The 12,138-nt window shown below is 49.7% G+C and overlaps 1 protein-coding gene across 1 annotated transcript in view; it reads left to right on the forward strand.

Annotated features, from left to right (window-relative positions):
• USP40 (ubiquitin specific peptidase 40) overlaps nt 1-12,138 on the forward strand; it is a 667,009-nt gene that overhangs the window by 516,028 nt on the left and 138,843 nt on the right. The window contains exon 27 of the mRNA XM_085646205.1: nt 11,323-11,441. Within this exon, the coding sequence (XP_085502331.1) occupies nt 11,323-11,441 (119 nt within the window). The remainder of the gene's footprint in view (nt 1-11,322; nt 11,442-12,138) is intronic.

Raw genomic sequence — 12,138 nt, forward strand, 5'->3', positions numbered from 1 at the left:
CTAGAGGAGGTACACCTCCACCATACTCGGTTCTTACTCTTGGCTTTGCATATTGGGTTTTAAACCAGAGGTCAAGCAGCATCTCATCAACCTGCCATTTGGTGAGGAGCTTCTGTTCGGACTGCAGTTTGATGACATGATGGAAAAAGTTAAGAGGGTCACTGATATTGTGAAGTCAATAGGTGCACTACAAACCCTATCTGGCAGGGGTTCCTTTCATAGACAGCAGTATAGAAGAGAATCCAGGACCACTTCCCCTGACCAGCCGCAAACTCATCAAAGTCTGCAATATTCTTTCCGCCGCCAAGGCAGTAGAAGCTATGTGACGGGGACATACAGCTGAAGTCACTCTAACAAGAGTAGGGATAGCAAGACCTCCAGAAAGGGAGCCTCTCCCTGTAAACACTGAATTCCCAGACATCCACCCGATCAAACATCACCTTTCTGGGGAAGAATTCAGGATCTCCTTCCACACTGGGAACAAATCACTTGCGACCAGTGGCTTTTGGCAGTCATCCAGCATTGAATATTGTCTAGAACTATTCTCAACCCCATTAAACACCCCACCTACTTTCACATACCCATACAACCTGCTCATCAACACTACGGCCAGTTTGTGATAACTGGCAGCACTCTCAATTCAAGCTTTTGTCTTTCAGGGTTACCACAGCCCCATGGACCTTAATAAAACATCTAGAGGTGGTAGCGGTTCACCTGAGAAAGAGTAGCACCCACATGTTCCCCTGTGTAGACAAGTGTCTGCTCAAGAGAGCAAGCAGGCAATAGTGCCTAGCAAACACCCAAGCTGCTATTTCCCTGCTCCATGCATTGAGATTTACAATAAATATATCAGTCACATCTTCAACCTGTTCATGTTCAGCCCCTCATGAGGGGTACCCTAAATAACAGCACAGTGTATCCAACCCAACAAAGGGTATTGGTATTTCAGCGACTGCTACCTCTTACAGTCAGAACAGTAATCTGCCTTCTAGGGATGATTGCCTCTTGCATTTCCATAGTTCCCCATGCCAGGCTCCACATACATCCCTTACCGAAGTGCCTTGCGGCACAATGGTCACAGCTATAATGTCACTGTTAAGATCTTCTGTTGGTAAGGGCCAGCGCTCATCATTCTCTGCAGTTGTAGAACAGCAGCAACTTGTTCCAGGGCAGAAGCATTATGAACCCATTCTACAAGTGACCATTACCACGGGCGAGGACATGTCTGGATGGAGAAGCACCTCACTGCAGCATGACAATTTAGGATGTATGGTCACCCTAGCAACAAGGTTTCCATATCCATTATCTCTAGCTTCTAGCCATTAATCGAACTCTCAAAGCCTTCCTTTGCAGAACATCCAAGACAAGGTGGGTCTTTTGAAGACCGACAATATGTATACCATGTTCTACTTACAGAAACAGAATGGCATGCTCTCAGCACTAGTAAAGTGGATTAGGCATGGGCGATACACCATCGAACAAAACCTTCTAGTGGAGTACTTTACAGAAGTGGAGATCAGCAATTTGGCTACAGAGGTCTTGGAGCTTCGGTATTGCAGTTTACCAGAAGAATGTATGGATATTCTCAAGAAGGCCATTAGAGGGGGAGGAGCCTAGCGCGCAACCAAGATGGACGCGTAGGCACAGGGCTCCCGGGACCCTCGCGGCCTCCCACGTCTATCCCGGCTATAATCCTGTTATTCTGAAGGAATATTACTGGTGAACCGACGCGGAGGTGATTCCCGTTTTCGGGACTTAAATCGGACTTTGGGAACTCGACTTATCCTGTACTCCAGAAAGAGGCCTGCTCTGTGGCGCCACCCCGGACTTGGGTTGGCACCGTCGCCGAGCTCCAATCGAACAACAACGGCACTAGGGTCTTGGGCGGGCGTCCCCCCCCCCCCTGGTTTCACTTTCGTTTTTGACTTTCCTCTACGAGTCTGGTGGTGGGCGCTCGCAGTCGCTCGGCGTTCGGGACCGAGCTGTAGCAGTCGAGTGGCGTTGACAAGGGGGCTGTCCCTCAGTCAGGTGGACTCCCCAGGGTGATTGCTGCGCCTAACAGGTATACTGGATCTGCTCTCCCTGCTGAGTGATGACGACCCGGCTGGACGGCGACAAGCACAAGTCTAGAGCTCCCCGGAGGGGTAGCTACGTGCAAGCGAACAACATGGACCGCTATGCCCAGCAGAAGGGATCTCCCGGATCGAGTGGGCTTTCAGATGCAGCCAAGGAGGGCCCGTCACCCTCGACGGAATTGACACTACAAGACGTCATGGGTGCCATCGACGCCATGAAGGCCTCAGTCGGCCAGCAATTCTACTCGCTGGCCCACAAGCTGGACACCGTGCTGGTCGATATCAACTTACTTAAGGCTGATCTGTCAAACTAGTGAGAAGGTCAAATCACTCGATCTCACGTCATCTGGCCTCAAGACGGATGTCTCGGAACTGCAGACGGAGATCCGTAGTTTGCGGGCCCTCAGCGACCTCTCTGCCAAGAGACTGGAGGATTTTGAAAGCAGGGCCCGGCGGAATAATGTACGCATCATCGGTGTGCCGGAGCGGTCGGAGGATGGGCCGGTCGATCTCTTTGTGGAAGATCTGATCCTGACCAAACTAGCGCCGAAAGGCCTCAGCAAATTCTTTACGGTGGAGCGGGCACACAGAGTTCCGGGGGGCCGGCCGAGGCCTGGGACCCCACCACGACCTGTCATTGCCAGGATATTCAACTTCAGGGACCGTGACGCAATCCTGTAGGCCTCCCGTGTGCATGGCCCGACGAAATATGACAATGCGGATATCAGTTTCTATCCTGACTTTACACAATCGGTGCAAAAACAGCGAATGGGCTTTGACTGTCAAGCGGCGGCCGAGGGACATGGGCTTGAAGTACTCTATGCTTTTCCCGGCCAAGTTACGCATTGAATTGGAAGAACGGATTCATTTTTTCGACCGGCCCGAGGCGGTTGAGGACTGGCTTGACACCTTGCACCGTCGGCACGGCGGGGAGGAACGAGCTGCGGATGTGGGTGGTGGATCAGCGGACCAAGGGTGAACGAATGACTTGTGGTTCCTTGACAATTTTGTGTTCACCCCCGACTTGGGTTAGATGTACTGATTTTTCTTTTCTAGGACTGCATTACCCTTCCTTCATCATTGGGAGGCCGCGGGGTATCTGGTGAGACTCTTCCTCCTCGGGGGGTTTCTTTCTTTCTTTCCGAAGAGTAGGTTTATGGTGGGGCGACAGGCACACTGCGAGTTGGGGTGGCTTAATGGTCTTGTGCAGGGGTGCAGGGTGGGGGGGGGTTTGTAGTGGGAGTTGGGGGGGTGGCGGTAGGGGTGTTGTTTCTGAGTGGTGTTCGTTTTGTACCAGGCAATCAGTGCGCTGTTTTTAGCTCTCAACGTGGGTGGGGTGTCCGTTGCTGTGGAAATGGGGGGTAGGGGATTGCGCATTTTGACGTGGAATGTCAATGGTTTGGGGGACCGATTGAAGCGAGGGGTGGTGCTACAATATTTGAAACGTCTCTCTCCTGATGTGGTTCTGTTGCAGGAGACGCATTTGGTGGGACACTCATGTCATGCTATGAATAGAAAGGGCTACCGTCTGGTGGCCCACTCTGGTTTTACAACCGTCTCCAGAGGGGTGGGCATTTTGGTTCGATCCTCTCTCCCGCTGGAAATTGATGAGGTGATACATGATGACCTGGGGCGCTACGTGGTGTTGGTGGGCCGGTGGGAAGGACAGACTTTGTGTTTGGTTTCAGTTTATGTCCCCCCGGGGTTGCAAACCACTACCTTTGCGGACTTGGGAGGGTTGCTGCTTGGGCTCCCGGAGGGCCTCTTGCTGGTGGGTGGGGACTTCAATTCTGTGGTGTCGGGTAGAGAGGATCGGCACCCTCCCAGAGACCTCCCCGGGGCGCACTCTTGGCTGGGTGGCTTTATCGACACTATGGGGCTTGTGGACTGTTGGAGATCAATGCATCCGGGGCTCGCCCAATTTACATTTCACTCTGGCGTCCACGGCTCCTTATCTAGATTGGACTATGTGCTGATGCCGGCCGCCCAAGCCCAAATGATCGGGGAGGTCAGACATCTGGCCCGTGGCATCTATGACCATTCCCCGGTCCTGCTTCACTTAGATGTGGCCATGGGGGCAGAGGGGAGGGGGGCCCCGATTAATCCCTGGTATTTGCATGACCCCACAACTCGTGCCCTTTTGGTTAAGTCTCTGGACCGTTATTTTGAGGAAAATCAGGGTTCAGTCTCATCGGCTGTAACGTTGTGGGAGGCTTTCAAGGTGGTCATCTGTGGGCAGGCCCTATCTTTGATCTCACATGCTAAGAGGCGTAAAACTGAGGAGGTGGTCCGCCTGGAGTCGGACATAACTGACTTGGAAGAAGATCTCGGGCGGGGGGGTCACACAGGACAAACTCCATACCCTTTGCCTGAAACAAGCGGATTACAGGGCGTTGGTTACGGATGCTGCCAAGCTCGCTAGTAGGGAGCAACAGGGGCGCTTGTATGATGTTGGTGACAAGGCTGGAAGGTTGATTGCATGGCTGGAGAGGAGAGAGCGAGCGAGTCGTGTGGTCCCGGTGATTGTGCGTGCTGATGGTGTGAGTGTTACGGATCCGAGGGAGATTGTGAGCTGCTTTGCGGACCATTTGCGGGACGTCTACTCTCCGGTCTCGGAGAGGCCAGAAGACGACTCTTGTCAATTGCTGCGAGATATTGCATTGCCGTGCCTTTCGGTCGATGATAAAGAACTACTGGACGCGGCGCTTACAAACGATGAGATAGCATCGGCGATTCGCTCGGTCCGTTCAGGAAAGGCTCTCGGCCCTAACGGCCTTCCGATCGAGCTTTACAAGCTTCGTCCAGATAGGTTGGCACCACATCTCCGCGAGATGTTTCTTGCATCCCGAGAGGCCGGCGCCCTACCGCGTGATCAACGTCTAGCGACCATTGTGGTGCTCCATAAAGAGGGCAAGCCGCGTGATTGCTGTGCGTCTTATAGTCCCATCTCACTCCTAAACGCTGAACCGAAGATTCTCGCTAAAGTGCTCGCTAATCGTCTGATTAAAGTCATCGGTGACCTGGTACATCCGGATCAGTCTGGTTTTATTCCGCATAGCAACACCGCGCTGAACCTGCGGCGCCTCCATGGAGTCCTCGCGAGAGTTGACTCTATTCGGGAGCCTGCCATTTTGGCGTCACTGGACGCCACGATGGCGTTTGACACGCTGGAATGGCCGTATCTCTGGGCGGCGCTGGCTAGGTTTGGTTTTGGACCTGGGTTCATTGGATGGGTGAAGTTGTTATACGTGGAACCACTGGCGCAGGTGGTGGTGAATGGTAGAGTCTCTGCCCCCTTTTTGCTTGGCAGGGTTGCCCCCTGTCCCCGCTTCTTTTTGCTCTTGCGTTGGAGCCCCTGGCGGCGTGGCTCCGGTGGGAACCCTCCATGACGGGTATTCGGTGGACACCGACGTTTGAGGATCACGTATCACTCTACGCAGACGATATTTTGCTCTATCTCACCTCCCCGCGGAAATCGTTGATAGTGCTATTTGATGTACTGAACTCCTTTGGTCGCAATTCAGGGCTTGTCATTAATTGGGTGAAATCCTGTGTTTATGTGCTGGTTGGCGACCCCCCTCTTCTCCCGCGTGATTGTCCACTTCAGATTTCACATTCTGGATTTAAATATCTAGGTATCAACGTGTCCCTCGATCCGGCGGTCCGTTATGCTCTGAATCTGTTGCCCCCGCTCCAGCGGCTTCGGGCCGATGTAGCTCGTTGGCGTAGGCTCCCGCTATCGCCGCTTGGCCGGGCAGCCTTATTCAAAATGATGTCTCTTCCACGCTTTCTGTATGCATTGCAGAATACGCTGGACGTGGTGCCCGCCCGATACTTTAGTGAGGTAGAGAGCTTACAGAGGCAGCTAGTTTGGGATGGGAGGCCGCGCATTGCTCTCGGTAAACTGACCCTGCCGTGGTATGACGGTGGCATAGCTCCCCCTGATACTAGACGATATTATTGGGCATCCCAGTTGGTGGCGGTGAATCATGGGACATACGGCCCGGCGGTGAACCCCGCGTACGAGATGGATAAGCTGCTGTTGCCGGGCAGAGATTTCAATAGGGCACTTTATTCTACGAAGGGAAGTACTAAATTGACCGGTCCTACGAAAAATGCGGTGCGCGCCTGGCATTGCGCCACCGCTGCTACGGGATGGACGGGCCGTCTGTCTCGTGCGACTCCACTGTATGCGTCGGATGCGTTGGGAGGTTTATGGCGCTCGAAAGGCTTTGAGAAGTGGGATTTGATCGGAATTAGTCGCGTGGGGGATCTTTGGACGAAGGGCGCTTTTAAATCGTTTGAAGCTCTTCAGACGGAATATAAGCTGAGCGATAGGGAGTTCTTTCGTTATGCGCAGATGCGCCATGCGCTACTTTCCGCTTTCCCGAGTCCTGCAGCTATCCCCGAAGCCTCCCCGTTGGAAGATCGTTTGCTTGATGGTTACCTGCCAGATAGTACTATCTCCCTGATCTACAAAAAACTGATTAATACTTGAGCGGACCTCCTCACACATTTGTGAGAGGTCTGGGTCGCTGATGGCCTAGAGCTGGATGATGAGGATTGGGTCGCGGCCGTTGCCTCACCGAGGGAGGTTGCTATACCGGCTCGCCTTCGATTTGTGCAGTTGAAGATACTACATAGGGTCTATGTCACCGGTCCCCGCTTGCTTCGCATGGGTTACACAGATGATGGTTTATGTCGGCGGGGTTGCGGCTTGCTTGGAGCTTTTCTTCATATTCTGTGGGAGTGCCCGAGGGTGATACGTTTCTGGACTGGTGTACATGCAGTGATGGAGGAGGTTACGGGTGTGGCGCTGCTCCCTGAGGCTCGGCGATGTGTGTTGAATGTATGGGAACCGACTGATTACGATGTGGCACAAGAACGCTGGGTGACTTTGGGCAACATGATCACTAAAAGGGACATTGCGCAGCTCTGGGGGTCCGGTCGGCCCCCCACAGTTACGAAATGGAAAGAAAACATGGATTGGTGCATGTTCCGAGAGAAGACGGTTTACGTGGCCAGAGGCAAACCTAGGGCATGGAGTAAGATGTGGGGTCCCTGGAATTCCTATCGGGGGAATATCTGCGCCCCCCCCCCTTGGTGGTCGCACCAGACGTAACGATGTCCCCTTGACTTTGATGTTCCTGGTCGCTTTGCGGGATTGATGACCGATCCTCTCCCGGCCCCCCCTGCCCCTTTTTCACACGAATAACTGTGTAATTGGCTGCGTTGTCGCTGTTGTCCCCCGCCCATGTGAGAGCAAGTCCCTGTTAATGGAGTTCTTTTGCCTGGTAGAAGTTTCTTTTTGTGGTTTTTCTTTACAAATAGTTAATAAGAAACCTTGCGGTAGTGTCATGTTCAGCTGTGGGCGGCTGCAGCCGTTATGCGTGCGGCTCGCTCCGGCTCTTATGACTGCTGTACTATTGTCTTCCTCCCTTTTCTCTACATTAGCGGCCGGCCCATGCGGTTGTAGGCCCATGACTGTGAATATTCGATGTGTAAATAAAGGTTTTCAAAAAAAAAAAAAGAGGGCCATTAGACCCACCATTCATGCTTGTTACGCCGCCAAGTGGAAATTGCCTGTGCACCACTGGAATACAAAACAACTGGACCCCATCAAACCCTTTGTCCAGTATGTCATATGCTGCCTACTTCACCTTCCAATGTCCGTGCTAGATTACTAAGGGAGAAGTCACTCAACGTCCTGTGACTCCAAAGGTGTCTTCGAGCAAAAATAACTTGCAACACCCTAGCCGGAAACTAGATGATAGGAGTATGCAGCACATGTGAATCTACAGGTCTACAGCAACAAACAGATGCTTAAAGGGCAAGTAAAATGTTCCTTTCTTTCTAATTCCATGACATTCCCACGTCTCTCTGGTGATCATCTCTCAATGTAATCCAGCCTTTGAAAGCATACATTTAGGAATAGTCTCTTTCCTAATTAGAAATTGTCTTTCTTTAGCAATCCACAGCTTTTGTGGAAGGATCAGCTCTTATGGATCGTCTCTTGATGGTGAGAATGGAGCTCTCACTCTAGTGCAATGCTTGCTTTTCTCTTCTGGGTTCGGTCTGGCCAGGCAGCCCTTAATATGTATTTCAGTCTGTTATGGTAGTATTAGTGTTCTATCCTAGCTGGGCTGAGTTTCTATCCAGCACCTTTTACTGCTGTACAGCCATTATGCACAGGATGGGAGGCTGTCTCTATCAAATCTTCATGGTGACTCGGTGAAGGCTTTCCCATGTCTAGGAAGACTTGCATTAGAGACTGACCCCTTCCAACAACCCCAAGCTCTTTCCGTGAGCACAGCTCTGAATCAAGGACAATCCGCAAATACTTTTACTGAATGCACTTTATATGTAAAGGAGTAGACGTATGTTGATTGAAGTTGTAATTACATTATCAATTACCATTTACATGGCACTTGTATACAAAGTGTAATTTGTTTTGCTACCTAATAATCCGTATTTACTGACAAAGAAGCGTGATTTTAAAAATTAAGTGAAAACTTGCAAGGATTCATGCCAGTCCTTTGCAGGGTCCCTGATGATGTTTGCAGCAAGTTCATATATATTTTATTAGGATTGGAACGTGTGAAGTGTAGATTGCACAAGAATAACTGCAGCAAATGCATTAATTCAACAAGAAATGTTTCTGGTATGTGAACCTGTGATCTGCATGCTCCACACAGTGCTCTGCAGCAGGGACTTTAACCCTAGAGAGTCTCTTCAATAAGTGCAGTAACCACCTGAATACTCTCACTTCTAGCATACCCCGAGACTTGCAGCAAGAAGTGCACTAACCTCCAGAGCTATCTTAAAATGTGTTCCGCGTGTGACACATAAACTGAGCCAGAACAGCAGTTTGTTACACCGCTGTGGGCTAAACCCCAAAACATGTTCCGCTCAGTGTGGTTACAAATCCTCTTATGCAAATAGTACTTTGTTTTGTCTAGACCTCATTTTCCACCACATCATGAAAGTGGGTTTGAGGTAGCACTGTTGTGACACACGAACCTTTATGCATGTTTAATGAGATGGTCTACAGTAGCAATACAAAAAAAATTATACAACACAAACCCATATCAACACATCGCCACAGTAAAAAGCAACAACAAAATAGCATAATGTAGCAATAGTTCATGAGTGTAACTGCATAACTATACACCAGCATACAAAATACTGTAACACAATGACACAACAGTGCAACATTTCAATATAATGTAGCTCAAGAATACAACATAACATAAAAACATAACTACAATACAACAAAACACATAAACAAGACAACACAACAGCTCCAAAACACACTGACGAAAACACCAACACAACAAAACCAACACGACACAGCAAAAAAGCACAACAAAAAATTATACACTGAATACAAGATGCCACATATTAGTGTAACATCTCAACAACTCAGAACAATATATTACCACACCAGTACACCACAAACACCAAATCAAGAACACAACACAACGTAATAATATACCAACATATAAAAGTACACAACAGGTCCACCCTGCACACAGTTCACACAATACATTAACATAGGAATGCTTTGAGCATGCTCATGCTTGCGCCACATGATGTGACCTTGGTGCTGCCTGTCTTCAAAATCTTGATAGCCGCCATTGAACCCCTCTTTAGATCTCGCCTGACGAAAGCAGCGCATGCGCTGCTCTAGCCAGGAACGTTACACGTTTGTTTGTTGTAACGCTTTTCGCCCTAAGTGGGATGGGTATTCCCAGACGTGGGACCCGTGCTCACTACGCCAGTGGAGTCAAGCTATCCTGGCTGATGACGGCTGATAGCCAGAAACCGGTCCTAGGATGCTTGATTCCGGTCCAGGGAAGACATGGCTTGGCAGTTCGGGCTGGACTGTTCCCATGAGGCATAGGGTCAAGACTGATTTGCATATGGCCAGGTCTAAACTGGGGTGGCGTAGTGGGCAAAAGAACGATGGATTTAACCCAGATCTCCTGACTGGGGGAGAATGTCTGCATTGTCAGCATTCCGTCCATCATTTGTTTGTTGTAACGCTTTTCGCCCTAAGTGGGATGGGTATTCCCAGACGTGGGACCCGTGCTCACTACGCCACTGGAGTCAAGCTATCCTGGCTGATGACGGCTGATAGCCAGAAACCGGTCCTAGGATGCTTGATTCCGGTCCAGGGAAGACATGGCTTGGCAGTTCGGGCTGGACTGTTCCCATGATGCACAGGGTCAAGACTGATTTGCATATGGCCATGTCTAAACTGGGGTGGCGTAGTGGGCAAAAGAACGATGGATTTAACCCAGATCTCCTGACTGGGGGAGAATGTCTGCATTGTCAGCATTCCGTCCATCATTTGTTTGTTGTAACGCTCTAGCCAGGAGAGCACCTTTTGTAATCAATTCTGCGAGGGCTCTCATGCACGCGTCTGCAATGGACAAAGATGGCTGCTCTTGCCATTTGTCCATTGCAAACAGCATGCGCGTGTCCGTGGGACTGTGTGGACAGTCCCACGCCATTTTGTTGCCATAGCAACAAAATGCCGCTTCGCGTGGTTTTTTTTTGTTTCGTTTTTTTGTCAGTCTCCCCGGGGCACAAGCTGCACCCACTTCTGTCTTTTTGCTCACATCAGCCGTCCTCACAGAAGTGGATGCCTGCTTGTGCCCGGGGGAACTGCAGGACAGCCGTTAGCATTTGCAATGCAATAGGTCTCGCATTTATGCGAGTTTGAGCTATTGACATTGCAAATGACAATGGCTTTTATTTATGTTTCAAAAACAAGAATAAAAGGTATTGCCATTTGCAATGTCAATAGCTCAAACTCGCGTAAATGCAAGACCTATTGCATTGCAAATGCTTGTTTTGAAGAGGTTGTCACCTCTACACAGTGCCCCCTTAAGATGTACACAGGGTACCAATATTTCGGTTGAGATTCGTAGCCTGGCCTGCACTATGCTGCATGTCCGCAAACATCCCTGCCATTTACCAATCAATCAATCCGTGTTTGTATAGCGCACTTATCCCCCCGGGCTGAGGGGATATCCAGGCGCTGCATGGGATGGGGCTTATTCCTACAGCCAGGTCTTGAGGTCGCTCATGAATTCGGCGAGGGAGGTAGAGGTTCGGAGGTGGATGGGGAGGACATTCCAGGCCTTGGCGGCAAGTTGGGAGAACCTTGACTCCTATCTGTAATATTTTGCTGTGTCTATCATGTTTCACGTTCCTGAAGGGAGTTGTATTCTGTCTACAGGTGATGACGTTGCCATCCTTCCAGCACCTCAGCATCCCCTCTCCATACTTTCTCAGAGTCTGGACTCAAGAGAATAAACGGCTGGGCCGGCTTCTCCGCAGTCAGCAGCAGCATCTCAGGTACCTTTATTAAGTTTCACCAACATACTTTAATGTGAAGTTTGTGGAAGTCCTAACTGGTGTAGCTAATTCCTGTAACGGTTGTTTTCTCTTTTAATTTTATTAAGTAAAAACCTTATGTTTAAGTTTGGAGATTTAAAAAAAATCTTCTCTTAGTAAAACACTTAAAACCGATAAATATCCCCAGGGGAGGGGGGGGGCTGGGGGGGGAGGCGGTTGTGTTTTTTGTTTTTTGTTTCTTTTGGGGGCAAATGAATAATGCTTCAACAAGTATGTCTTACCTCTTTGGTTCGACGATTAGCCAGGCCGCTGGAATTATGCTGCAGCAGAGCACCAAATTACGTGACGGAGATGACTGAATAATTATGAGCAAGCAAAATGCAAAGTGCGCTGCATGTTCCCGTAGCATTTCTGTTGGATCCCAAAACTATCGAAACAAAGCAGCTGCTCATAAAGGAAAACTAAGCACATCGTACAGATACATTTGAGGAGGAAGATGTAAAATGTAAGTGTCTGCTTAGGAGATGCTTAAAGAGTCGAGACATAAGACCTTCAGAGTAGTTGCAAAATTATTGAAAGTCTTCTAAATTGTAAGTTCTTTTTGTAGAGACCAGGCGGCACATGTACGTCCTGTTTTAGTGTTAGCAAATGGAGAATCGGCCGTTTGCAACCGATTAAAGTCTTTTCACATGTACTA

The sequence above is a fragment of the Triturus cristatus genome, chromosome 3_1 (assembly GCF_964204655.1).
Source record: "Triturus cristatus chromosome 3_1, aTriCri1.1, whole genome shotgun sequence".
Taxonomy (NCBI): domain Eukaryota; kingdom Metazoa; phylum Chordata; class Amphibia; order Caudata; family Salamandridae; genus Triturus; species Triturus cristatus.